Below are 24,648 nucleotides of genomic sequence, written 5' to 3'. Positions count from 1 at the left end.
CATGTGACCACAAACCTGGCTCTTCCCAATGCAGTGACCCAGGGAAAGGGCACATGCCAGTGTTCTTCCTCAAGGACAGACTCCCCTGCCCTCTCGTAGGCACAGTCAAGCATCCAGGCACACTGGCTCATGCATTTGGCCAAACACTGAGCAAGGCCTTTCTAAGTGTGGGTGAAATAATTAAAAGACAAGTAAGGTGCAGCCCTTGTCCTCAGGAAGCTCTTGGTCTCCAGAGGGCCATGGGTGAGCACCAGAGGACAACAGTGGTGGGAAGCAGCCAAGGGCACAGAGGAGGGAACAATGACCCCAGAGGCAGAGAGGCCTGGGCCCAAAATGGCAGGAGGTGTCAATGTTTTCTGAGCAGATAGGACTGAGAACTCTAGATGCAAGAAGGAGCAAAGTGTGGGAAAGGAGTTTGGAGAGCCAGGAGTGGTTCCTACAACTCTACAGACTACTTATGCCACATAATCCTGCTCATCTTCTGCCTGAAAATGATATGTCCTATTATCTAAAAGAAAAGAAAAAGAAAGTGAAACCTCAGAAAGCATCATTATTCAGGTGTAATGCAGCTCTTTAAAGTTCTAGGGGAAAAAAAACCCCATCCAGCAAGAGTCGGAATCTAAGATTATTTTTTACACCATGCTTTGCCAGATGCACAGTTTGCTCTGTCAATATTATTGTTCTCAAGTACCAGAGGAATATAATAACACAAATACCATGCAAACATTAGCCACCTCTTCTGAAACAAAAGTGAGAAGGGAAGAGGTCCCATCTGGCCAGATGGGCTTTGGGGACAAAGCTCAGAGTGTGGCATCTTCTTTGCAGCAAGGATTCACCAGCCACTTCTCCATGGCTTAAAAGCAGGGTGGCTGCTGCCCACTTTGCCCCAGGTGTTGGGCTGCCTCCTGCTTTCTTCTCCAGGAAGAAAGGCTCAACTTTGCCACTCAGGAAAGGGAGGATGAGGTGTAAATTGGCTATTTGGGACAGATGTCCATGAGAGAAGTGCTTTCTTAAAACCCAAGATTTGCAAGATGCTTTAAGACACTCAAGGTGAAATAACATTTACTGAGCACTTTCTTACATGACTGCTCTGGGCTGGGTGCCCTTGTCCTTCACGATAAAGACAATGTGTATGTTCAAGTACACACATGGGTAGGAGCGCTTCATGGCCCTGGCCAAATACCCTACCTTATGGCTGTGTGACCTCATCCGATTCTCTGAACCTCTCCTAAGCTTAGTTTTTTCTCTTCTGTAAAATGGAAAACTGATAAGGCTTCTGTGAGAGTTAGCCATAATGTATTAAAAGTATCTGGCACATTTAGATGCTCAATAACTGACAACTATTATTAATAATCTATAGGTTCTCATATCTAGGGGTTCTTGGCTTTTTGAAACCATATAATTTCAACTTTTCCTATTTCCTTCTCATTAATAACCCAAGAAATTTCCAAGTCATGAAAATCATGGGAATCTAAACTTTACATGATGCTGTAGAAACCAGCTCTACACTTGAAGAGCCTCATGACAGACAAACTCCTAGATCGGACTGTTTTTGAGTCTGCATTCACGGAACTGCAGGGCAGGAAGGTATGTTTGTGCTTCCACACAATCATGCACTTCAGCTCCTGGCCTGCTCTGTTGGGCTCTGACAGAGGAGGGACAATACCTAAGGCTGGCCCTGCAGGATTTCGGGACAGTGGTGAGTCACTTCATTGGCCTTGCTGGCCTCTCCCCCTGCAGAAGGAGGTGTCCGCTCAGCTGCAATGTGGCCAGCAGGTGCTCCCACAGGAGCTAACTTAGCAGAACAGCACTCCCCAGCTGCTACTCACCGTGACAGCACAGGCTACAGGGTGTGTGTGGGGGAGGATATTATGCTGTCACCTCAAGGGAAAAGTAAACTCTGAACCATATGGCATAAGGAAGTGAGGGGATACAGTGACAGTAATTCATGAAGTTTGAAGGCCATCCTGCTTGGAAGCAAGACGACTTTTCCTCGAAGAGTCTGATTTTGCAGGGATATAACTCCAGTCAAATTAGCTGTATGGTATAGTGCTACACATGTATTCCCAAGTCTACATCAGAGCTTCTTGACCCCCAGGTGCACTTTAAAAATCACAGAAGGCTTTAAAACCCCTATGTCTGGACCTCACACCAAAGAATCTTTGAAATCCAGAGAAATGGGAACATACTTGGAAACAACCCTCTGAGAAGATCCAGCTGTGGACTCAATGCACCAGGACAACATATAAATGCATACTCTTCATATTCCTAAACACAGTCACATCTGACACTGCTATGCCTTCCCAACTGTAAGTGCAAATTAAGTGACCTGAGAAAGCCAGGTACAGTGGCACATGTTCTGTAGGCCAGCTACTTGGGGGCTGAGGCAGGAGGACTGCTGGAGCCTAGGAATTCAAGGCCAGCTTGGGCAACAGAGCAAGACTCCATCTAAAGCTGCAGGTGCAGGAATAACCAGAAGCTCCCCCATGGTGACCTTGGATCCCTGATTGGAAAAATTGCTTCAGGATCCAGATGATGGACATCTGCAGGTGTCAGAACCCACAACAACCTACCAAAAGTGTTCTAAAGGACTCATGTGAAATCAGGTCAAAAGACTTCTTGTCCTCGGCGTTTGGTTTCACCTGGCAGGTAAGAAGGTTCAACTTGGCTGGCTGTGTATTGGACTGGAGAAAAGAAAGCAGAGATGTTATGTGCAGCACTGCCCTTTCACCTGCGGACTGTGCCTGCAGCACAGCATGCAGTTCACAGGGCCTGTTCAGTGATGCAAGACACATTTTTAGCAAGGAAGAATAGAAACCTGGGTACTGCTGAGTGTACTGCAAGTTTCTGTCCTCAAATATAAGTGGGTAGGTAAAGTCTTGATTTCCTGCATTAGAGCTCTGAATCTCATCAAGAAGGAAAATATTTAGGTGCCCAAATAAATGTCTGTTAACTGCACACAGGGATCCTGGTGATTCATCTTACGGGAACCAGGAATGATTGATTCATTTCACTTCCAGTGAAGACTGGGCAGAGTCTCTAGAAATGCACCTTCTAGAACCTATACATATTCAAAACCCACAGCTGGCAGTATCAAGATGGTACCTAACAGTGACATGTAGGGGAGCCGCAGTGCATTTACTGATTCAGAATGACCTCAGTAATCAAACATCCCAAACCTGATGTCCCAGGAATCCACATTACATTACTTCTCTCAAAAGTATGGGAGTGAGTCCCACCTGGGAGTCACTGCTTAATCAGTCCCATATCTGCAGAGAGAACTCTGAGGATTTCTCTTCACTCATGAGCACACCTCTCGGCCACACATATAAAACAGACCTGACATTAGCCAACATGCTACCTAGGAGTCTCAACACACAGACATTCCAGCTCTCCTGCCTACAATTGTGCATGGTCACCTGCTGGCCAATGCTGACTTAAGGACGCTGCTTCCTGCAGGGGCTGAAGAATAAGTCACCTGAGTGCCTGAGTTGGGCTATGCTTGGATACAGAAGCTTGTGGGAGCAAGCAATGGAGCTGTCTGCTCTGACCTGCTGCCTGCTCTGGCTGAGCGCCAAAAATCCCCATGTTTCCACCCAAGGAATGCCAAGTATTCAGGCAGACAGAGGGGAAGAGGGACAGAGAGGTCCAAAAAACCCCAAACAACAGAGATGGAACAAAGTCAAGACAATCAGCGATATTCCGCATCTCTCCTAAACAACAGCCCTCAACGATTGTGTTGACCTTCCTGTACTCTCGGACCAAATTCAAGATCCTCCCCCTCTGTGATTTCAATGACACTAGACACAGAAAACCATGTCCTTATCCCCTTTTGGTTCCAAAGCAAACCATCTCAGAAGAGGAGGTGAGAGAGATCCCATGGAATTTCATGATCACTGCATGTACCCTTGATTTAGAAATGGAACTTGGAGTGCAGTATGGGTGATTCCTCCCTAGGAGGGCACAGTGCTTGGGAAATGGTTCCTGTGCTCCAGAACTGGCTGCTGAACTCAGGCAGGAGGGGAGGGGACACGGGCCTGCACCCTGTCTTAGAAGAGAACTGGAGTTTAGCTTGCTAAGGGTCTCAGACTCCAAAGCTGGTATCTGTAGCCACAGACCAAGCCCAGCCCAAGGCAAAAGAAACTGCTAGTCCTAAATCTCATCTCTGGATGTTGATAAAATTGCCAGGTTTCCCATATGAATGACAGCAATGTACAATGATCTGAAAAGGAAGTGACCCAGTTAATGGTGCAAATCTTGTTCCACTTTGAAACCCACATTTAAAGAAGGATGTAGAAAAGCTTAGGGAGATGGAGAGACGATTAAAGGAATAGGAAGTGGAAACTCTGAAGATGGGTTGAAGGCACTGCTTAGTCCAAAGGAAGGTGGCTGGGGGTGACTTAATAACCACCTACAAGTTCACAAAAGTTGTTACTGGAAGGCTGGGCAGCTGTTTTCCATTTGCAGAAATGAAAATAAATGTACTTAAAAAAATTGTAGAAAATTTGAGCCAGGCATGCTAAAGAACTTCTCAAGCTTTAAGTGACAAAGTACAACAAGAGTTTTTAGAATTCTTAAGTAGAGAAATTTGTCTTGGAAAATTTTAAGAATTTTGACACATCTGAATGTGGCAGAGGGTTAACACAGTGATTTCTTATTCTTCCCAAATCTAGAGTTCTCTGGTGTGTGTGTGTGTGTCCCCCCCCATATACCAAACAACAGATACAATATCTTTTTTAAAGGAAAAACCCTTCAGCTCAATATTAATTGCATTCAAGCAGGTTAAAGAGTACCACCCACCTCTCACTCCTCGGCACTAGTTTTCTGGAAAGCTTTGGATGAAAGGGTCTGCTACGGTTGGAGTCATTCATGATTGAGCTATAACTTCAGTGGCAATGGAGTATCTCTCTTCCCTCAGAAGCACTTCAAGGCTACAGGACTGACATTTGCCCATTATTAGAACCGTATTTGACATGGACACAGCCTGTATCCAGGGTGTTTCCCAAGCTGGGCTGCCAGGGAAGAATCAGACAAGCGACTTATCACTTCAAATGTGATTTTTCAGGAGCAAAGAACACAATGTTTGACTGTCTTCAGCAGCTGACCCAGCAGTGCTGAGCCTGCCAACGCCAGCAAGGGAAGTGGAGGATCAACCAAATCCCAGGGACAAGGCGTTAGGCTTGGAGACCACTGTGGTAAAAATAGTCATTCCAGATGTTTGTCCAACTTCCCAAAATTCCAGAGAACTTTCTTGACATTTAGTACTAAATTATAGGTGTACTGATTAAAGAAGATGTAATCTTCTCTGGGGTTTCAGCATAGAGTAAAATCAAAGTAAAACTAAATGACTTGCTCTGGGCTACATCAGGGTGGGATAGTTTAGGAAATACTTTCATATTTTTTAAGTATAGGCAGGAAAAAAAGAAAAACACACAGACAGTTCAGTGCATGGAGTCCCTTGCTGTTGAGCATTCTTGCCCCACTCTGAATACAAACCAATCTGTACCCTGACTTCCAGGTGCCACAAGATGCCCCTTCGACTGACTTCAGCTCCTACCATGGTGGAGGGCCTGGCCCTTCCTGTTGTCCAAGTCAGCCCACATGCCCTCAACTCCTGCCTCCCTCCCTTCAGGGCTCACCAATCAGCATGTCCACAGGGGACTGTTCCTGGGCCCCTCTTCCCATGGCGGTCCTTCTTACCCTAGGGTATTTCTTCCTGCCTCTTATCTCCCCTTTTTGCTTCTTGTCTTTCTTCCCATCAAGGGTACACTCCCCCCACCCCCTACTAAAATGTGCCGGGCATACAGCAGGTATTCAAAGTTATCAAATGAAAAGACTAATTCAGGTGCCTAAGTACATTTTCCCTGGGAGGGAAGTCTTATAGGTATCTTTTACTAGACAAAGAAATTAAGGCACACAGAAGCAACATTCCTAAGATCTCTCAGAAAGGAAGTGGTTTGAGTGGATCAGAGGCCCTGATGCTCTTCTGCTTCCTCTGTGGAGCACACCTGGAGACTCAGCAGTATGGCCTTCCCAGACCTAGAAATGCCGGGATGTCCCTGCACTAGAGCTCCTGAGAAGAGTAAAGCTTACAAGTCAACAGAGCATAAGTTCCAAGATTAACTTGTATCTTAATATTTTCTCAGGTTATTTGATTCTCACCCAAGGATTTACTTTCATAATTGATAAATTTTAGAACATGAAAGAACTACTCATTCATATGACAGATGTTAAGTTTCTACCACATACTTAGCACATCTGAAAAACATGAGGTCTGTATCCTCAAGAGGCTCTGAGAAACAGACCTGAATGTGTTCCAGAACATGCCTGGTGCCCAGGGAGTCCTGGAGCCCCAGCTCTTGGGTACACGCTAGAGGCATCCTGGACCTTCCAGTGAGGACCTCGGGGAGGAGGGAGTAGGACCAAGCCAGATGTGTGGGAAGAGTTTGGAGGTTCAGGTAGAAAGGCCAGGAGTGCAAGGAAGGACAAGCAGCCCCAGGTGATGCTGAGCAGAGAAGCAGGTGAGGCACTGCACAGGGTGCTGAGGGATTCCATTCCTAGAGCTGTGGCAACCTGCGGAAGGAAGCTGAGCAGGCAGTGACCAATCAGACCTGCCTTGCAGGATGTGGCTGTGGAGAAGGCCAATATCAACTCAGAGAGGAGGACAGAAGAGTGGCAAGAAGAGTCTGAATCAGAGCTAGAGCAGTGGTGCCCGAGGCTGGGGATGGCTAAACAGGATTTCAAATGAGTGACTCAAGAGTAACTGCGTCAGGGTGTGCAAATTACCCAGACCTGACAGCAAACAGGGGAAGGGCAGGTGCACCTGCAGGTGCTCCTGGGTAGCACCTCTTTCCAAGGTTCTGAGAACTTCTTCTCTAAACACAAGTGTCACACCTGTCAGTTGAAGATTTTATGGCTCTGTTCCAGGCTCTCTTCTGAGCCTATCCTTTGACAGATTTTAGTTTTCATTAAAATAATGCAGAGACACTGCAGAAAAATGAAGAGACAGATGGAGGAAAGAGGAAACTCAACATCACTTGTTAACACCACTTTTACACCCAATGATCCTCACAGTTATTACCCTGATGTTAACAAGTTGCATGCCAGGTGCCCGCCCTTTTTGCATCCATTGATTAAACCTGTATTTACTGTTTTATAAATGCTTGTTTTCTTAACACGCACAGATGTATTCTTTTCACATACATGAGTGGACTAAAAAGCAATCAAGGTCAGGAAAGTGGGGTAAACTGACACATGTACAAAAGAGGCAAAGCTGGGGTAGAACAAGTCTCTAGACACTCATCACACTGTTTCTCTGTCCAGGTAAGACGTGGAAAATTTGCCAAGTAGAAAATATTTTGTTCCTCCTTTCCTGGTTCTTCCTGCTCTTGACTGGCCAGTTCTTTCATTTCCCTCTGGATCACATAACAGGCCTGCCAGAAACCTGTTCCTGACAAGCTCCACATTCCAAAATTACTACTCTTGTGGCCAAACCAAAGTTCCCTATCCCTTTAGTGATCCTTCCTGCAGCTAAGGAGAGAAGCAGGTGATGATCTAACCAACATACTTCTCTACACTATGGAAGATAATGAAGGCCCTAACCCCCTAACCTTCCAATCACTTTAACCATGGGACTAATTTCCAGTTTTCAAGAAACTCTCTATCATTTCAGTAAGGAACTGTTACCTTTTTACCACCCCCCCCCCTTTTCAATTGGTGTGTTATAGCGGTACCTATGATAGGATTTGTTACGTATTTGTACCTGCTCACAATATAACAACACAATTTGGCCAGTATCACTCCCCAGCACTTCTTTTCTCCCTCACCTTATCCCACTCTCTAGTCCCCTTCCTCTAGCTGATTGATCTTCCTTTGCTTTTTATGAGATCACTCTCCATCTTTTTCTTTTTCCTCTCTAGCTTCCACATATTAGAGAAATCACGTGACACTTGACCTGCTAAGTTTGGCTTATTTCACGTAACATAATGCTCTCAATTCCATCCATTTTCCTGCAAATGACATTACTTCATTCTTCTTAATGGCTGAATAAAACTCCACTGGGTACAGGCACCACATTTTCTATATCCATTCATCTATTGGTGGACGCCTCGGCTGGTTTTATAGTCTGGCTATTGTGAATGGTGCTGCTATAAACATGGTATGTGCATATCACTATAATATCCTGGCTTTAATTCTTTAGGAGTGGTGTAGCTGGGTTACTCTACCTTTGAGAGAATGTAGTTCCTCTCAGGATCAGCATTAAACAGTGCTATATTATAAATAGGGGGAAAGAGTGGATCAGGGCTCTAGGTAAGAAGCTCTTGTGGGGCTGATGCTGTTATTGCATCTGAAAACTGTGCTCTTCATCCTTTAAAGCATTTCCACAAACATTTATTGAGGGCTTATTTGCCAGTATAGAGTTTGGGTCAGTAAAAGAAGAATTTTGAAATTCACATTTCCTAACTGTGGTAGCCTCTTTGATCCATGACTTGTTCTTTAATAGGAGTTAGACACCAAAAACCTCCTGACCTCCCATATTTATAAAAAAATGCAATGATAAAACATCTGAGCCCTGGTCTGTTTTTTTAAGGAACATATTCTCATTACATTTTGTCAATTGTGTTAGATTAATTTTCTGTGACCCAAATGCCTGACAATAAGAACTTGAAAGATTTTTCTGGCTCATATTTTCAGAGGACTTGGTCTATATTCGGCTGGCTCCAAGGGAAACGTCAGGATGAAAGGGCTTGGCAGAGAAGAGCTGCTCAATCTGGCAGCCAGGAAGCAGAGAGAGTAAGGGGCTGGGGAGAGCATGATTCCTGCATCACACTCCCAACAGCCTAGCTCCTCCAACCAGCTCTTGCCTCCAAGGAGTCCATCCAGCCACTAATGAGGGCAGAGCCTTCCAATCACTTCCTAAAAGCCCCACCTCTGAACCTCGCTGCATGTGAGAACCCGGCTTTCAATACACAAGCTTGGGGAGACATTCCAGATCCCAGATACACTGTCCACAGAGCAGGCAGTGAGTGGCTGAGAATGTCTACCAGACTCATCTCATCCTCACACGGCATCTGTCCTTCAGAGCAAGGGCACAGTCTCTTGACAGGTGTGTGGCGTTTACTGTGCCAAGGGTTTCACGTGTTCGTTTAATTAGCACAACAGCCCCATCAAATTGCCCCACATTTAACAGATGAGAAACCAAGGCACAGAGAGTTAACTAACTTCATGTTAAGGTCACAGCTAGCTCTAGCAGAGCATTTGATGAAGGCTGAGCGTTTTAAAATAACCTTACTTTTGTGTACCAGGGAGGGTGGGTGCAGGGCAGCATGAAAGGAGGCTGATTTCAGACAGCAAGGCTTTTGTTTTCTACCTTTGAAATTGTAAAATCAGGATTTTCTTTCTTCTTCTTATCCCTGAACAACCAACTGCATCTACTGTAACCAAATGGATATGCTTTCTTAATTTGTGGGCTCTACATTAATGAGGTTCTTCTCTACTGACTTTTCTACTAGAATTACAGAGCTGCACAGGAAGCACTAAGAATGACACGCTGTGTGTGGGACCTCCAAGGCAGGGCTTTGAGACCACAACCCTCACAAGCTGCGAGGCCTGAGGTTTTGATCTGAAGGCTCTTTTTTAATTTAAATCTTCAATTTCATCCTCCCTTCTTCATTTATGAAACAAGTTTCTTGCTGGAGTTTCCTCTAATCTCTGTTCAACATGAAAGCAGGAGAGACTTATCTGGCAGGTCCTTAAATCCTAGGAGGCATTAACTCTCTGACACCCTTGTTATTCCAGAGGTTTTGCCAAAAGAAGAAATCAAGGCTGCAATGCTTGATCTTCTCTGATGCCCACATGAGAGACTACTACACAATACCTAGCTTTAATGGAGTCACACATTGGGAACTGAGCTCCTGAAAGTTTGGTATGTCTGAAGCAAAGCAATGTTCTGTTAACTTAAAAAAGCAATTTATTCATATATTAAGGTACCGAGGAGAATGGAGGGAAAAAAAACCTCACATGGAGGCAATCAGACCTGGTGTTACAAATGGAGCCAGGAGCAAGCACCTTAGCCCCTCTGAGCTCTTTAGCATGGAGAGAGAAAATAAAGCTGTTTTTGCTGTGGCAATGAACTCAGGGATGCAGGACAAGTGTCCAATGCTCTGCTTCCTTGTGAGAGGTGGCCCAGGATCTGAAATTCAAATCTGGCTCCAGCACTTATTGGTTACGGGATGTTCAGACTTCTTCCATTTAAAATGGAGATGACCCATAAGAGTAGAAAAATGTATTGAATATTCACAAATAAGCTGAGATGATGATGATGATGAAAGCAAATGCAGAGATTCCTACTAAATTTGATTCCTACAGTGCTGTTACGTTGAATAGTAAATAAAAACACATCTTTGAATAAATACATGAAAAACAATGTATCTGTTGGTGAAATCTAGGAATGGGCTGTATGCAATTCTTTCAGGTGTACGTAAGAAAGTATTTCTCCATGGAATAGTTGAGTTGGGGAGATGAATCTCTCCCGGAGCAGGTATTACTCAAGTGGTCAAGTCAAAAGACACTGTGTGCCATTAATCTGAAGGTAGCCTGGTCGTCTCCTGAGTCACATTGTAGAAGAATCTGCAAAGGTGACATTCACTGGGGGGGGTGGGGGTGGGCGTGGCCTGCAAGCTGGAGGAATTTTCAGGGGTTAAGGGCTCCTGAATTAAGGCCTCAGGTTTTCTTACAATAAAAACTCTTCTCTAGCAGCAGAGGGAATGTGAGGAACTGGAAAAGGGTCTGGGGAGTTGACAGTGAGGAGAGCAGGGAGGCGAGAGAGCAGGTGTAGCAGTGGGGAGGGGTGATCAGCGCACGATGCCTGCATGTGTGGAGACAGCACAGTGAATCCCAGTAATCTGCACAATTAGGAAGTATTGATGATTATAAAGAACCAAAGGCTCTTTCCCTCACTTTTTTCAAAGTCACTACATCTTTTTGCTATCCCAGGAACTACTGGTCCTGATTTTCAAGCTAATCCTAAGTAAGCAATGGTGTCTGCAAAGTGGGGAAAACTGACTAGAGATCTTCCCATGGAGGCAGGAATGATTACAAGTGATGTAACTGGCAGCTAAAAAAGTGTCTTGAAGCCAATGGAAAGTGGGGAACAGGGAGGGAATCAGCAGTTGGGGAGGAGCCTGTTTGCCCTGGGCTGCTCCGGGGCAGGAGAGCTCCCAGTTTGTATCAGGAGGGGATTATCAACAGAGCTCAGACTCCCCAGTGACCTGTGAGGAGCTAACAGAACAGCGAGACTGGCCACTCTGGGCACACACAGCGGGCTGTCTCACTCGATACTCACATCGTCTTTGAGTTAAACACTTTTCTCAAGGTCATACAGTCAATGGCAGAGCTGGGATTCAGACTCCCATCTGATGGATGCCACAGTCCATTCTCTCAGCCATCAAACAATGTGGTCAGTGCGATACCTGTTGTTAATTAGAAAGAAAGCACATAAACTGTTGGCTTAGCCACAATAACGTCTTTTGGCAGAAAAGAAAAAGGGAGTGAGAGAGAACTCATTTATTTCCTATATTTAGCAATGTGCCCAAGGTCGTATAACTGTCAAGCAGTGCAGCTGATGCACTTCATCACTGGGCCATCTCCTGCCACACTGCTCTGTTTTCAACAGCAAGTTCACAAGAAAAGTAAACGGACAGAACAAGGTAAGGCCACATGTCGCTCTCAAATGCTTGCTGAGAGGGCCATAGCCAGGCAAATCCATGGGAAGAGTTCTCCAGCAGAAGGTCATGAAAATTAGGGGACACATTGTAAATCTGACCAAAAAAAAAAAAAAAAAACAAACAAAAACTCATGATCTAAATAGTCAAAATAGATCAGAAACTTTCACTCTAGTAAAAACTATATGGAATTAAAGATGAGAAGGTCCAAATTATCTATTTTCCATCATGTAACTTGATGCTTAGGCCAGCACATGGGTGAATGGAACTTAGTTAACAAATGCTAAATATATGAACAACTGCTAGACAGTCTCAATGGCAACCCCTAATGGGTCCAACTCTGCAGGCGGGATTTCTGCTATCGGATGGGTGGCTGGCTAGAATGGGCATGATGGTTAAAAATCTCAGCTGGGCTGTCGGCCAGAACTCACCACAGGGTTCTTCAGGGGTCAAGGGACAGAGAGGAGGGAAACTGCTCAAGTTTCATAGAGAACTACAATCCTTAGGAAGCATGCCATCCATCATGTACTAGGCCACAAGAGGTACCAATCATTTTCTGTGTATTTAGGTCTGAGTACCTGGCTAAAGATGGACAGAGAGCTGTAGAGAGCTCAGAGTGCAGAACAGCTGGGTTCTACAGGAAGAGAGACAATAGCAGGACCACATGGACTAATGCTGGATAGACCCAAGCTTGAATTTCTTATTCTACCAGTTACTAGCATTGTTCAGATCTAGGGTCTGGTTTCTTTATCTGTAAAAGGAAGGTTCTGATACCACAAGGGCTGAAGGTAAGTGGTACTTCCTTTCCTTGATAGAGAAATATAAACTCAGCTGTAATAAAAAATTGCCAATGCCATAAATGCCCATCCTTGTTTCTACTATTCTGTCAGCAACAGACTGCTTATCCTAACTCAAGGGCCCCACTCGGCACAGGCTACTGCAGTTCAATCATGAATTTGTCCCCCAAACTGACGTTACTGGGTTAAATGCCACGCACATTTTTAAACACACCTGGAATGAACTTTGCCATCCCCGGAGTGATACATTTTCCATTAGGACACTTGCATCTTTGAGAATTAAAAATAAGTTTTTTGCAGCCGGGCATGGTGGCACACAGCTGTAATACCAGTGACTCGGGAAGCTGAGACAGGAGGATCGTGAGTTCAAAGCCAGCCTCAGCAATGGCAAGGCACCAAGCAACTCAGTGAGACCCTGTCACTAAATAAAATACAAAAAAGGGCTGGTGAAGTGGCTCAGTGGCTGAGTGTCCCTGAGTTCAATCCCAGGTACAACCCCCCACCCCATTTTTTTTGCTAGTTAAAAAAAGGCAAAACAGAACTTGTTTCACTGTGCACTCTTGCGGCCAGCATGACTGAACATCTCTAAACACATTCCTACATTACTTTTATATGCAAAGAACATCCTCTATCAACTTTATAATGCAGGAACTAGGCTTTTTAGAGCAGCCGATGGTATTTCCAAAGATAAAATTATAAGATCAAACAATACCCAACTCAGGTTGAGGAAACCAAAAAAAAAAAAAAAAAAAGGTTTCTGGGGGTGACACAGAGGACATAGGCTACCACAGGACAAGATAATAAGAGAATATCCTAAATAATCTGACCCAAATCCACACATAACGACATGTGGGCAAAACCTCAGTGTGGTTACATCACCTCAGGAGCTTTCTGGTTCAGGAGGCTGAAAGTGTAAGAAACAGGCAGAAAAACCACAGACACACTTACAGTTGCGTGTGAGATGGTCAGAATTCCATTCTTGATGGTGCACTTCCTCCTTTGCCACACTTTCCAGATCCTAGGAAGCAAGCCCAACAGAACTGTAAATAGTGTCTGAGTCATCTGGGACATACAGTCATATGGTATGATGAACAAGAATTACAAAAAAACCCACTCCAATATTAAAAAATCCTGACCCCCCTTAAGTTACATAAATCAGAAAATTCTGATTGCCTTTTATACCCCAGCTAGAGGGTAATTCAGACAGGTAGACATAACAAAGATGCTCATTACAACACTGTTTTTGATGGTGAAATGAGAAATAGAAATTACAGAAATTTAATAGCAGGAGAATTAAAAATTAATTATAGTTACAATATAGGTAAAAATACTATTCTCTGGAAAGGGGGCCCAGACCTATATTAGGCATTATGTTAGTAATGCTTATAACTATATCTGTCAATCTTTTACCAAAAGGCTCTATTAATTGATTAATTCTACAATTAGATGAATTTTAAAAAAGTTATGAAGTCTGTCATGCAGGAGAAGAACAGGGGTGAGGCTGCCTTAGATGTAGGAAAACGAGCTGAGGGTCCAAGGCACAAGATGATCTAGTTTTGGTGACTCGTACACCTCCCCTTCAGGGGTCTTCCAGTGCTAAAATGATGCCAGAGCCCCTGGAAAGAGAACTGTTCCTGATTCATACAGGAGTCAACTGTGGTCAAACCATCTGAAGGAGTTGTGATACACATTTTGAAAAAAAAAATGATGATGGTGAAGATGGAAACCTCCAAAGAGAACTAATTTCAACTTGGAGTTTCCTGTGAAGCTCCAGGTGAGATTAAGAGGCTGAGTGTCAGGCAGAGCTGTGCACGTGCAGCAGGTGCAGCTTTGCTGCTTGGGACCACTTCCCCAGGAGAGGCAGAAATGGGCAGGGAATAGGATTCCCTGGCCTGGGAGAGGGTTGTGCAGGCCTTCTGTTGCCATGGAAACAAATGACACCAGAGAGGACCATTCTAACTTTCCCAGGTCTTTAAAATTGTAACTTGCATTTTCTTTTCCATCATAAATTAATACTCTAAGGAAATTTCCAAAACATAAATTGAAAACCAACACAGATAACACTGTCGTCTTATATATGTAACTACCAGAAGTATAGTTTGTTCCAGAGCTTGATAAGAATTTGACTCTATTTGACTAGATGTAAACTGAACACAATGCTCAAAATGCTAGTCTCCTCAGGAGATAGTTTAGAACCACCAATTGAGAACTATCCTCAAATCACAGCTAAATCACAAACTTTCTTTTGCAAGTACTAACTAGGATATTAGCGCTAATATCTATCAAATGAAAATGCCTGAATTTGGTTTATGGTTCCAGCTATCTATAAGTGGTTCTGATCTTGTTTTACTCTCACAGAAGCTTGTGAAGATGGGAGAAGCAGTCCCTATACATTAAGCCAAAGCCAGCACCATCCTTCCTAGGAACACATTTCAAAATACCAAACCACCAACTTGTCAAACTACTCAACCTTGGGTAAACTCTCCCTGCTCAGTTTAATCATTTTATTTAGTTAAGCTTTTATACATCAGTTTTTCTTATGTGTATTAAGGAATCATAAAATAAATATCCATATTCTCTTGCACAGCTAATGAAGCTGAGGAAAGTAACACAAAAGCACTGACCATTCTGGCCGAGAGACTGCTAATGAGGCATTGCAGATCGCCAGGAGGAGAGTATTAAGATATGCCCCTGCACAACTGAGAACAGCAGCTCCTGATCTTTGTAAATCTTCTACAGCTCTTTTCTATTAAAAAGTAGCCTTGCACGACTCACTGTGTATCAATGTTGGTGCTGGATCATTTGGGCTTTGGATCCCATGTCATTGGCTAGCATAATCCCAGCAAAGCTGTCACCTAACTCATGTTAATTCACCTCTTAGGGACTCATTTTCCTTGCCTGTATCATGAAGATTAATAATGCCCTCCTTTTGGGATTATGTTGAGAAAATATATGTAAAACAATTGCTCCCATGCCTCTTAATAAATGCCTCTAGACCATAAAGTTTTAAATTATTAGACATTTTAGATTGTTTTTCAAATTGTGTAACAATCCTTAAGAAACAAGAAACATTTTGAAATTGGGGTCAGAAATTACTAATGCAAATGACCCTTAGGAGAAAATCACAACGTATCAGTGGTTACTATTAGCAAATGTATTTGTTTTCAGGTATAGGCACTGCAGTATCTTCTTCCACAGAAGTAACCACAGAAGTAACTCTGGGTTATTGCGATTCACCTGGGCTGTTGGAGCAATTATTAGGAGTTCGGACCACTTGACTGCCAACCTCCCAACTCTAAGATGCAACAGCTCTTCCCAAATCTCTTGCCAACAGACTGTAGCAGGGTGAGAGTGAAAGCCATCTCTCACCTACCTTTTACCCCCCAGCACCAGCAGACTGCCTCACACACTAGAGTGCTTTCTGTATGCCTACGAAATGTATGAAGGTACGTGGAAGGGTGAGTAGGCTAGTTTGTTTTGGGTGTGCCAAGAGTGGTTGACAGCAGTAATGACCACTTTGAAATATGAAGGGGAGACTCCTGATGTGAAGTCAGATAGCAGGTTCAAATCTGCCCCTTATAATTGCTGTCTGTATGATCTCAATCACAGAGATGACTGCGGGTCTCTGGCAGTAGGGTAGGCAGGCACTCAGCAGATGCTCACAAAAGAGCATTTTAGGGTCTAGACTAAACAATGCTTATGAAAAGACTGATCTTCCTGGGACATGCAGATGTTAACCACTCAGAAATAGGCAACTCTAATTTCCAGAAAATCATGGTGATTTCAGGTGACAGTGCTTAAAAATTTGATTATTTTATACTTCTGCTTTGAAAGAAATGTAATAGTATATTGTTGCCTTTTTCTTTCTTTAGAATGTAAGGACTGTCTTTTGCTCAATGCTTTATATTTCAGGTTCCTTGAGTCTAGACACAGAGGATTCTCAAAAGATACTTGTTTAAAGCATGAATACAATGAGCATAAAGATAACAACACCAGAAATTTGTAAGAGAAATGGCTGCAATTTCAATAAACAAAACCAATAAAACACCTATAGCTTAGATAAGGCCAAGAACATATACCCACAAACAGAAAACAAGGAGCTTTCTTTTAAAAATGGATGCCAATTAGTAAAGGAAATTATTTAAGAGTCTAGTTAAGCACTTACTGCTAAATAGGATCATTTGTTCAAGCAACAAAGGCCAGTGTGGCAGGACCAGGGACAAAGTGGAACAAGGAGGCTGATGAGAAAGACCAGGCAAGACACTCTGTATGCAAAGGGAAGTCACTGGAGCAATGTAAGCGAATGAATGACATGGTGTGCTGGATGTGTAAAAGACCATTCTGGGCTAGGTGTGGTGGTGCACAACTCTAATATCAGTGACCTGGAAGGCTGAGGCAGGAGAGTGACGCATTTGAGGTCAGCCTCAGCAACTTAGTGAGACCCTGTCTCAAAAATAAGAAGGACTGGGGACATATCTCAGTGATAAACTGGCCCTGGGATAAATTCTTTGTACCAAAACCAACCAACCAAAAAAAAAAAAAAGATCAGACCAGACCACTCTGAGAGCTGTTAGAGGGGAGTTGGCAAGGGAGAAGACAGTGACAGAGTCCAGTTAGAAGGTGGCACCAACAGTCCAGGAGAGATGTTAGTGGACCATCTCTGGGCAGCAGAGACGGCTAGAGGTGCATTATATTTAGAGTTAGAATGGAAGGGCTTTTGTCAGATTGGCTGTAACAGAAAAGGTCAAGGTGACCCCCCAGGTTGGGATTTGAATGCCCAGGTTCACCTCCCAGGCAGAGAACAATGCAATAACTAAAAGTAGAGAGGAGGGCCTCTCACTTCTTGTCTTCCTAAAAGTACAGGTTACAGATGCCATTTGGAGGGGCCACAAAACTACTACTGCTTTTTTTTTTTTAAGACAGCAGGTTAAATCTCAGACTTATGTGAAGAAAGTCAGTGCATTAGAAAACATTTAAGTGTGTTTTCCAATTTGAGAGGCTAGAAAAAATTGCTAGTTAACAGCCCTTAGTAAATATGCCAATCACACCCTGGGACACCAGGCCCATACACACCTGTCGCTCTTCTTCAGCTGGTAACCCCTTCTTCTCACTGCCGTATTCCTTATTGTCCTGGAGCTGATGCATGCTGTACCCTCCTTGCCAGCTCTGGGAATCCTAGAAAAATAGAAGCCACTAATTAAGCTAAAGCTGGAGACAATTTTCAAATCCTCGACTCTATCCTGCCATTGAGTCTTTGCCCATTGGTCTAAGAATTATGAAGCTTTGAGAGTTATGAAGTCTTTGCCTTGGTTTTAGAGGAGGAAAAGGGCAGGAAAACATTTGCCAGTCACAAAGCCAGTCCGAGGAAGGACTGGGCCTGGGTCTCCTGTTTCTAGTTCAGAGCCCAGCTCTACTCTGAAGTGAGTTCAAACACACACAGGGTGTTGGTGGGCTACCAGACGACTCAACCCAGTTTACACAAACAGCAGAAGCAAGCACAGGAAGCAATGGAAAGACAGGTTGACCACAAAACAAACCCGTGCAACCCATGGGGGCATGCCATTGGTGCCTCACCCCAGTTTCTAAGGACTATGTGGCCAAGTGGCCACTACGTTGTGAAAGCCTAAGAAACAAGTGAACCATATTGGACTGTAGCATGACAACATGGGTGTCTAGACATGAAAGTAGGACAATACATTCTCACAGGAAGTATGGACTTACTTTCCTAGACTTCGATCAGATAGGGCAAAAGCAGAGAGAGAAAAGGCAGAATGTTGGAAAATACAGTTAATTTTGTTGAAAATGTTGACACTCATAACATTTCATATAATGCACAAAGAGAACATTGCTGTAAGAATAATACCAGAAAACATGAACGTGTACCTTTGGAATCATGATAATCCTTGGGTGATGGGACAGTAAATATCTTATACCTATAGGGTTCTGCTGGGCCATGTTGAGTGACAGCAGAAACATAGCAGAATGGAAGAACATGAGGTACAGGTTACCAAGATGCAGTGTTGACAAGCTTCAATACGTGTGGTCAGGGAATCAATAACTCAGTGAAACTCAAAATTATTTACTTAGTAAACTTCAGAAGAGCCATAGATTGTAAGAGTTCAAATAAAGAGAGCTGAGTGCATACGTCCAGTTTATAAGAGACACCTAAAATGTGGTGGTGCTGTGGGAAGCTCAACCAGCCACACTGGTTATCTCTTGATGGATGTGCACAACACACCTCAAGGCCAGGGTGGCTTCTTTCAGACATTCAGTCCTCTGGGTCAAACAGTGTGTGATCAGTGAGGCAAATTAGTGGGAGGAAAATTTCTATGACTGTGCACTTTTGTGAGGCTATTCCAGTTGTGATAAATTCTGTGTTCAAAACTAAAAGCCTGGACAGAGGTCTTGAGGGCCAACAGAGGATGCAGCCTGATGTGCAGGTGGACGCTCACACTCTGACCACATTGCTGTCCTGCTCTCTCATCAAGTAGCTAGAGCCAACTATATACACCAGGCAAGCTGACTGATGTTAAAGAGGTCACAGATTTAAGTCACTTTCTTACTCTTGAGTAATTTCTCTAACAATCCAGATTCCTTTCATGTAACTAGACAATTTTAACATGGGCAAGAGTGGGGCATGGAGTAAAATCTGGCAATCTCTTGTGAAACTCTCCTAAATGTTTACCTTTAAACAGGGTCAGAGCCTTGAATTGCATAGTAACTGAGCTCATGGACTCCTCCCTGGTAGGCATTCCCATGCTTTCTGGATGGAGACAGGACTGAGGGACTGGACTACATGCCAGACAGGCAGAGGAGAGACCCTGCCCTCCCAGTGTCTCCGGCTACAGTCCCTAGGAACAGTTGGGGCAATTTTCTCTTCTTTTTTAAAAATATATTTTTTTAGCGTTGATGGACCTTCATTTTATTCATTTATTTTTATGTGGTGCTGAGGATCAAACCCAATACCTCACACATGCTAGGTGAGTGCTCTACCACTGAGCCACAACCCCAGCCCTGGGACAATTTTCTTGAGGGAGGCATTATAACCTGACAAAGAAAAATTAGGACTGAAAATCAGCTCAGGTAGCAGGGAACTGAGGCCTGGGACAAAATAAGGGCAGGGATTAGTGAAATCCACAAAACTCTCTGCTTTACTCCAGTGAAATCACATGAGAATTACAACTACTGATTTAAAGTCAGGGACCTCCCCTGTCTCCCAGAAACATTAAAACAAAATCTAAAATCTCCTTGGATATCTTCCTAAAACCATCTCTAAACTTGACTCATTTGATAGCCTTTAAAATACAAGTCTAAGTTTTAAAAATAAAAGTACTCATACATTTTTCTAAACATGGATTCAGATGAATGATGTATGAAAATTATTATAATCTTTAAACTTGGTGTGAAAATATTCCTTACATATAATTTATTATTTGCCCACATAAACTTTAAATTCTAAATAACAAGTGCTTGAGTTGAATGGGTTTGCTGTACATCAGGCAAACATATTTCTAAGGGTAAACAAAATGCCTTATTATAGGCTTTGATTTTATTAAACTGAACAGAAAGAAGCAATATGTGGCAAAAGTCAAGCATCAGTAATACCAAAATGACTATTAGTGAGTTTCATGGCTTAACAAAGTTCTATCAATTATCATTTGTGCACGTGGAGAAATGATGGCCTTTCAGGTGGCTTAGCAGAGTACTATAAATAAATGAAAAGGATTTTCTCTTCTGAGAAAGTAGGTATTGGAAAATCATCAACACAATCATATAAAAACACAAATGAAGAAATAGAGCCCAAATTCATTCATAGCATAACAGAAGTTAAGTACGTGTTCAGAAAAGAGAAGTGCAAATGGAAAACTCATTTGGGCAAATATATGTAATATTAAAAATAAAAAATGAACTTAAATCCTTGGGGAAATTTCATGATGTGAGGCAGGAAATGTAAACTATAGAATGAAACTGCCCTATTATTTTTAGCTCAATTTCCTATCCTCTTATTAGTAGTGCAGACAAATCACTTTCTTATCTGAAACCGTATTAACATAAAATCTATTATTAAGGACTAAAATCTCAATCTCTTTAAACTGCAAGCAATTACACTATACTCACTGATTTAATGGGGGGTTATAAATGTTTCTGGTATTCAATTCAAAACCAAACTTCTACTGCTTCAATTTTCAATTAAGTGTGTGGATGGGTGGGCAAAGATCCCTTCTGTTTTGTCTTACTAAATGCTTATTAAGCAGTTCTGGGGTGCCCAGCAATGTGCCAGATACTGCAAAGTAGACAGAGAAGAGCAATGCATGGAATCCCCCAAATTTGCAAATCACACTGTGATGGCGATTCAGTGCCTATCAGTGACTCAAACAAAAGGCTGGAATTTTTGAAATGATTCAGTACACTCTGAATATGACTGACAGACATCACCACTGAAAATAGAATATTCATAACCCTAAAGATAGTTAGGGAACAAATAGTTCTTTTGGGAGGTTAGGCTATTCTATTGTAAGAGGTTAAGATAATTAATTTCATAGAACACCTGCCAAAAGACAATAAAGACTTAATTTGATTTTGACAAGGAAAAAAAGCCTTCCAAAAATCTGGGAATATTATTCACAATTAAAAATTTCAAAGTTTCCTTCAATGGAGCCATGTTAGAACATGGTAGGGGAGACAGGCTAAAAGATTTGTTGGGTGTTTTTAATTTCTCAGGTAACGTTTTATATTACTTTACACTGTTCAGAAAGTAGTGCAATGATGAGAACTCTCTGGTGGATACTCTCCTCTCACATTTAATCTAAGTTGTTAAAAATCATTAGCTTCTAAACATAGTTTGCAACAAGAGATAATAAAGAGCCATGTGAAAGGGACAGGTATGTTGTGAAAGATCAATTTTTCTTGTAAAACACTCTGGATATGCTGCTAATGGAAACTTACTTATTAATTTAGGGTAGAATTAAAACAAATCAAAACATCTGCTTTGCATCATGTACATATTCCTTTTGTTTGGAGAAAAACTTTTTCTTTATTAGCTTAAGCAGAATACATTAGTCTCTATGCAAAACAAAAAAGGGACTTTTTTTTTCAACAAAGTATCCATATATAGGAAGAGGTAATCCTGTTGAAAAAACAAAGATAGCAAGTGGTTAAGTGCATACCAGTAAGAATTCTCACTTTTCTCAAAGACACAATCTACCCAAGGCCTCCTTCCACTTGAGTCCTTCAACAGATTTCATACTGAGAAATCACTCAGGGAGGAGACATCTTCTCTAAGAAAGTGTGTGGTGGGAATGATTTTCAATCTGATGCTCAGGAAGGCCTCAGATCACAGGTGCAGGAAGTGCCTGAGACTGCTGAGTATAGATATTGCCTCAGAACACACGGATCTTCCTGGCCACCATGCCTTCACCACAGGTGAGCAGGTATTTTCACCTGAGAAAACCCCAAAGCATATAAAAACTGCATTGGAAAAGCAGAAGAACAGCAAGTTATATTCACTCAGCGAGGAAAACCTCCAGGGTTGCTGCATAGGCCCCGTGTGGCTGGTGCAGGGCTTCCCACATTTTAAGGATGGTTGCTTCATCTTTGTTCTGGACTCAGAAATTCCTTTCAGAAATTTTAGGAATTAGAAAATGTGAGAATGCTACTGTTGTGAGATAGCATGAGAAATTGACAATATAAAAAATGACTATTAATATTGCATTTGAATACTTAAATTCAATCCATAATAATCTCATAATATAAACAGGCACATTTGACTTTCTTCCATGTAACAAATGGTACTTATTTTTCAATTTTCCCTTATTATGAAATCCAACATTCAAGGTCCTTCATAATCAGAACTGAGTTTTTATCTCAGAAACCCACTGCTTATTCTTCCACCTACCCTGCCTCAAACTGTTTGCAGTCTCCTACCTCTGAGTTTCTCTCTGGCTGCAACCTACCTCCCAATAAATCCTGAATAGCACTGATACTGATTTAGATAATGAGTTCCTTGATGGAAGGGACTGCAGCTTAATACCTCAAACAGTGCTTGGTCCACAGTAGGTATTAATTGAATGGTTGAACAAATGATCTTTATAATTAAGGTTACTGCAGTCATCTAACATTTACCATGCAATGTATACTTTGTTTCAATATCCAAGGAACATTTTACCCAAATTTTTCTATTTATGGGGCAAAGCTTCTGTAGGATTCTGCCTCACAATATTTCCTTATTTCCCTGGCAAAATGAGACATGCCCCTTTGGCTGGATATAAGGTTTAGCAACATGGGGTGTACTGCCTTTCCTTCAAGGGCAGAATTAGAACTCTATGGAGTCACAGAATTATAGATCAGGGTATCTTTTTATATAATGGAAAGAAAATTAAAATAGAGTTTCTACACTGGGCATCACTGTAGGTGCACACTGGTCCCTCACATCTCTTTGTCCCCACAACCACCCTGGAAGGAAGCCATAAATGTGCCTGTTTTGCAGTGCAAGAAACAGAAAGGGTATCGGTAGCATAAGCAGCCTCACTTACACAGTTAGCCCTGCTGGGAACATATAAACCACCTACTTCTTTCTGATCAAGCTGAAGAGAGGATTTTATTAAATCTCGAAGTGCAGTGAGCTGTTTCTTTTCTTCATCCTGGGTCTGTTTTATCTATGAAAGAAAAAAATCACCTTCTGTTACTTATCATTTATACTTTTATGAGCAGAGTTTTATTTTATCCAAATATAGCACTCATCAAACAATTCAATGACACAGTAGATTTTCTTATTAGTCCTTCCTAAAGTCTTATTTTTGATATGAGAGGCATGGTCTTCTCATCCTAAGGCAGTACCAGTGAGTTCTGGAATTCATGAACAATGCACCATGCTGTCTTATTAAATAATACACCCAGGTGAGGCAAAACCCTGAAGCAGGAAAGTAAACTGATATAATGCTGAGATCATTGCTTCTAGCTTTTCAAAGTGTGGAGGTAGGAATACCACGATGGGATTAGATGGGCCAGAAGAGAAGCACACGGACAGCCAGGAATCCCATGGGCCAGTGTACAATGAAGGTTCATGCCATACCATGTGAGGACAAGAGACTCCTGCTTTTTAAAAACTCACTTGGAATTTAACTGTAATCTGAACCACATAAACTATTAAAAGAAAATAAATACTATGTGCTTTCAAAGTTATATTAAAAACATAGGTAGAAAATTCCTTATCTAAGACCAGAGTGTTTTTTTGTTTGTTTGTTTTTAGAATATTGGAATATATGCACAATATAATGAGATACTTTGAAGATGGGACACAAATATAAACATGAAATTCACTTTTATTTCACATATACCTTATAAACATAGGCTGAAGGTAATTTTCTACAGTATTTTTAGCACACCTACATTTTGACTGTGACCTGTCACAGGGTCATGTCAGTCAATGCCCCAAAAGTTTCAGATTTTGGATTCTGGATGTCTGGATGAGGGATGTTCAACCTATTTAAGGCATTATTTACAATGCCAAAATCTTATCCGAAGATATTTCCTCAGATTCATAAAATACATTCTTTTAATACTGCTTACAAAGAGCTTGTAATGAATTTGCCATTTATATGTTTATATTTAGCTTTTTTCCACAGAAAAGTTTTCCTTTTGGTTTAAGAAAGTGAAACACTGATATTTTGAAGGAAAAAAAAGCAAAATAAATCCATGACTCTGCTTACTCAGACAGTTATGTAATTTATATCCCTTCCATGGCCAAAAATTGTTCCTGAAGAACCGGCATTGAAATTTGAAGCTACGTAGTCCTGAACAGAGAACCATCTAGAACCAAAGGTTATATACTCCCCTTCCTGCTCCTCCTATGCATCCCAAAGATGCATAGGAGGAGTATCTGACCAGTGGTAATTGCTCTGAGCTAAACAGAAGGATCACTTACGCTTTTGATACCTTTCTCGAACAGATTTCAAATTTACTGATGTTTGCCACCAATTGAAATGCATGTATTGCAGGGAGAACTTACATTATATAAATCAGCAGTCAGTTTTTTAATGTACTGTTTCAATTTATCAGCTGTTTTCAAGCCATCTTGGAAGAAACTATAATACAAAACATTGGCAGTTTATCAGCAATGTAAAAAAAAG

The 24,648-nt window shown here is 42.1% G+C and overlaps 1 protein-coding gene across 1 annotated transcript in view; it reads right to left on the bottom strand.

Annotated features, from left to right (window-relative positions):
- The window catches only part of LOC143388185 (arf-GAP with SH3 domain, ANK repeat and PH domain-containing protein 1-like), a gene marked incomplete at its 5' end in the record, with an annotated part of 70,919 nt that overhangs the window by 33,451 nt on the left and 12,820 nt on the right, over window positions 1–24,648 (bottom strand). Inside the window, 8 exon segments of the mRNA XM_077108035.1 lie at window positions 460–508; window positions 2,570–2,684; window positions 13,469–13,538; window positions 17,594–17,619; window positions 17,621–17,695; window positions 18,242–18,250; window positions 23,089–23,175; window positions 24,528–24,603. Coding sequence (XP_076964150.1) covers window positions 460–508; window positions 2,570–2,684; window positions 13,469–13,538; window positions 17,594–17,619; window positions 17,621–17,695; window positions 18,242–18,250; window positions 23,089–23,175; window positions 24,528–24,603 — 507 coding nt within the window.

The sequence above is a fragment of the Callospermophilus lateralis genome, unplaced genomic scaffold (assembly GCF_048772815.1).
Source record: "Callospermophilus lateralis isolate mCalLat2 unplaced genomic scaffold, mCalLat2.hap1 Scaffold_1167, whole genome shotgun sequence".
Classification (NCBI taxonomy): domain Eukaryota; kingdom Metazoa; phylum Chordata; class Mammalia; order Rodentia; family Sciuridae; genus Callospermophilus; species Callospermophilus lateralis.
Note: the sequence above shows the minus strand (reverse complement) of the source record. Positions and strands in the feature narration are given on the sequence as shown.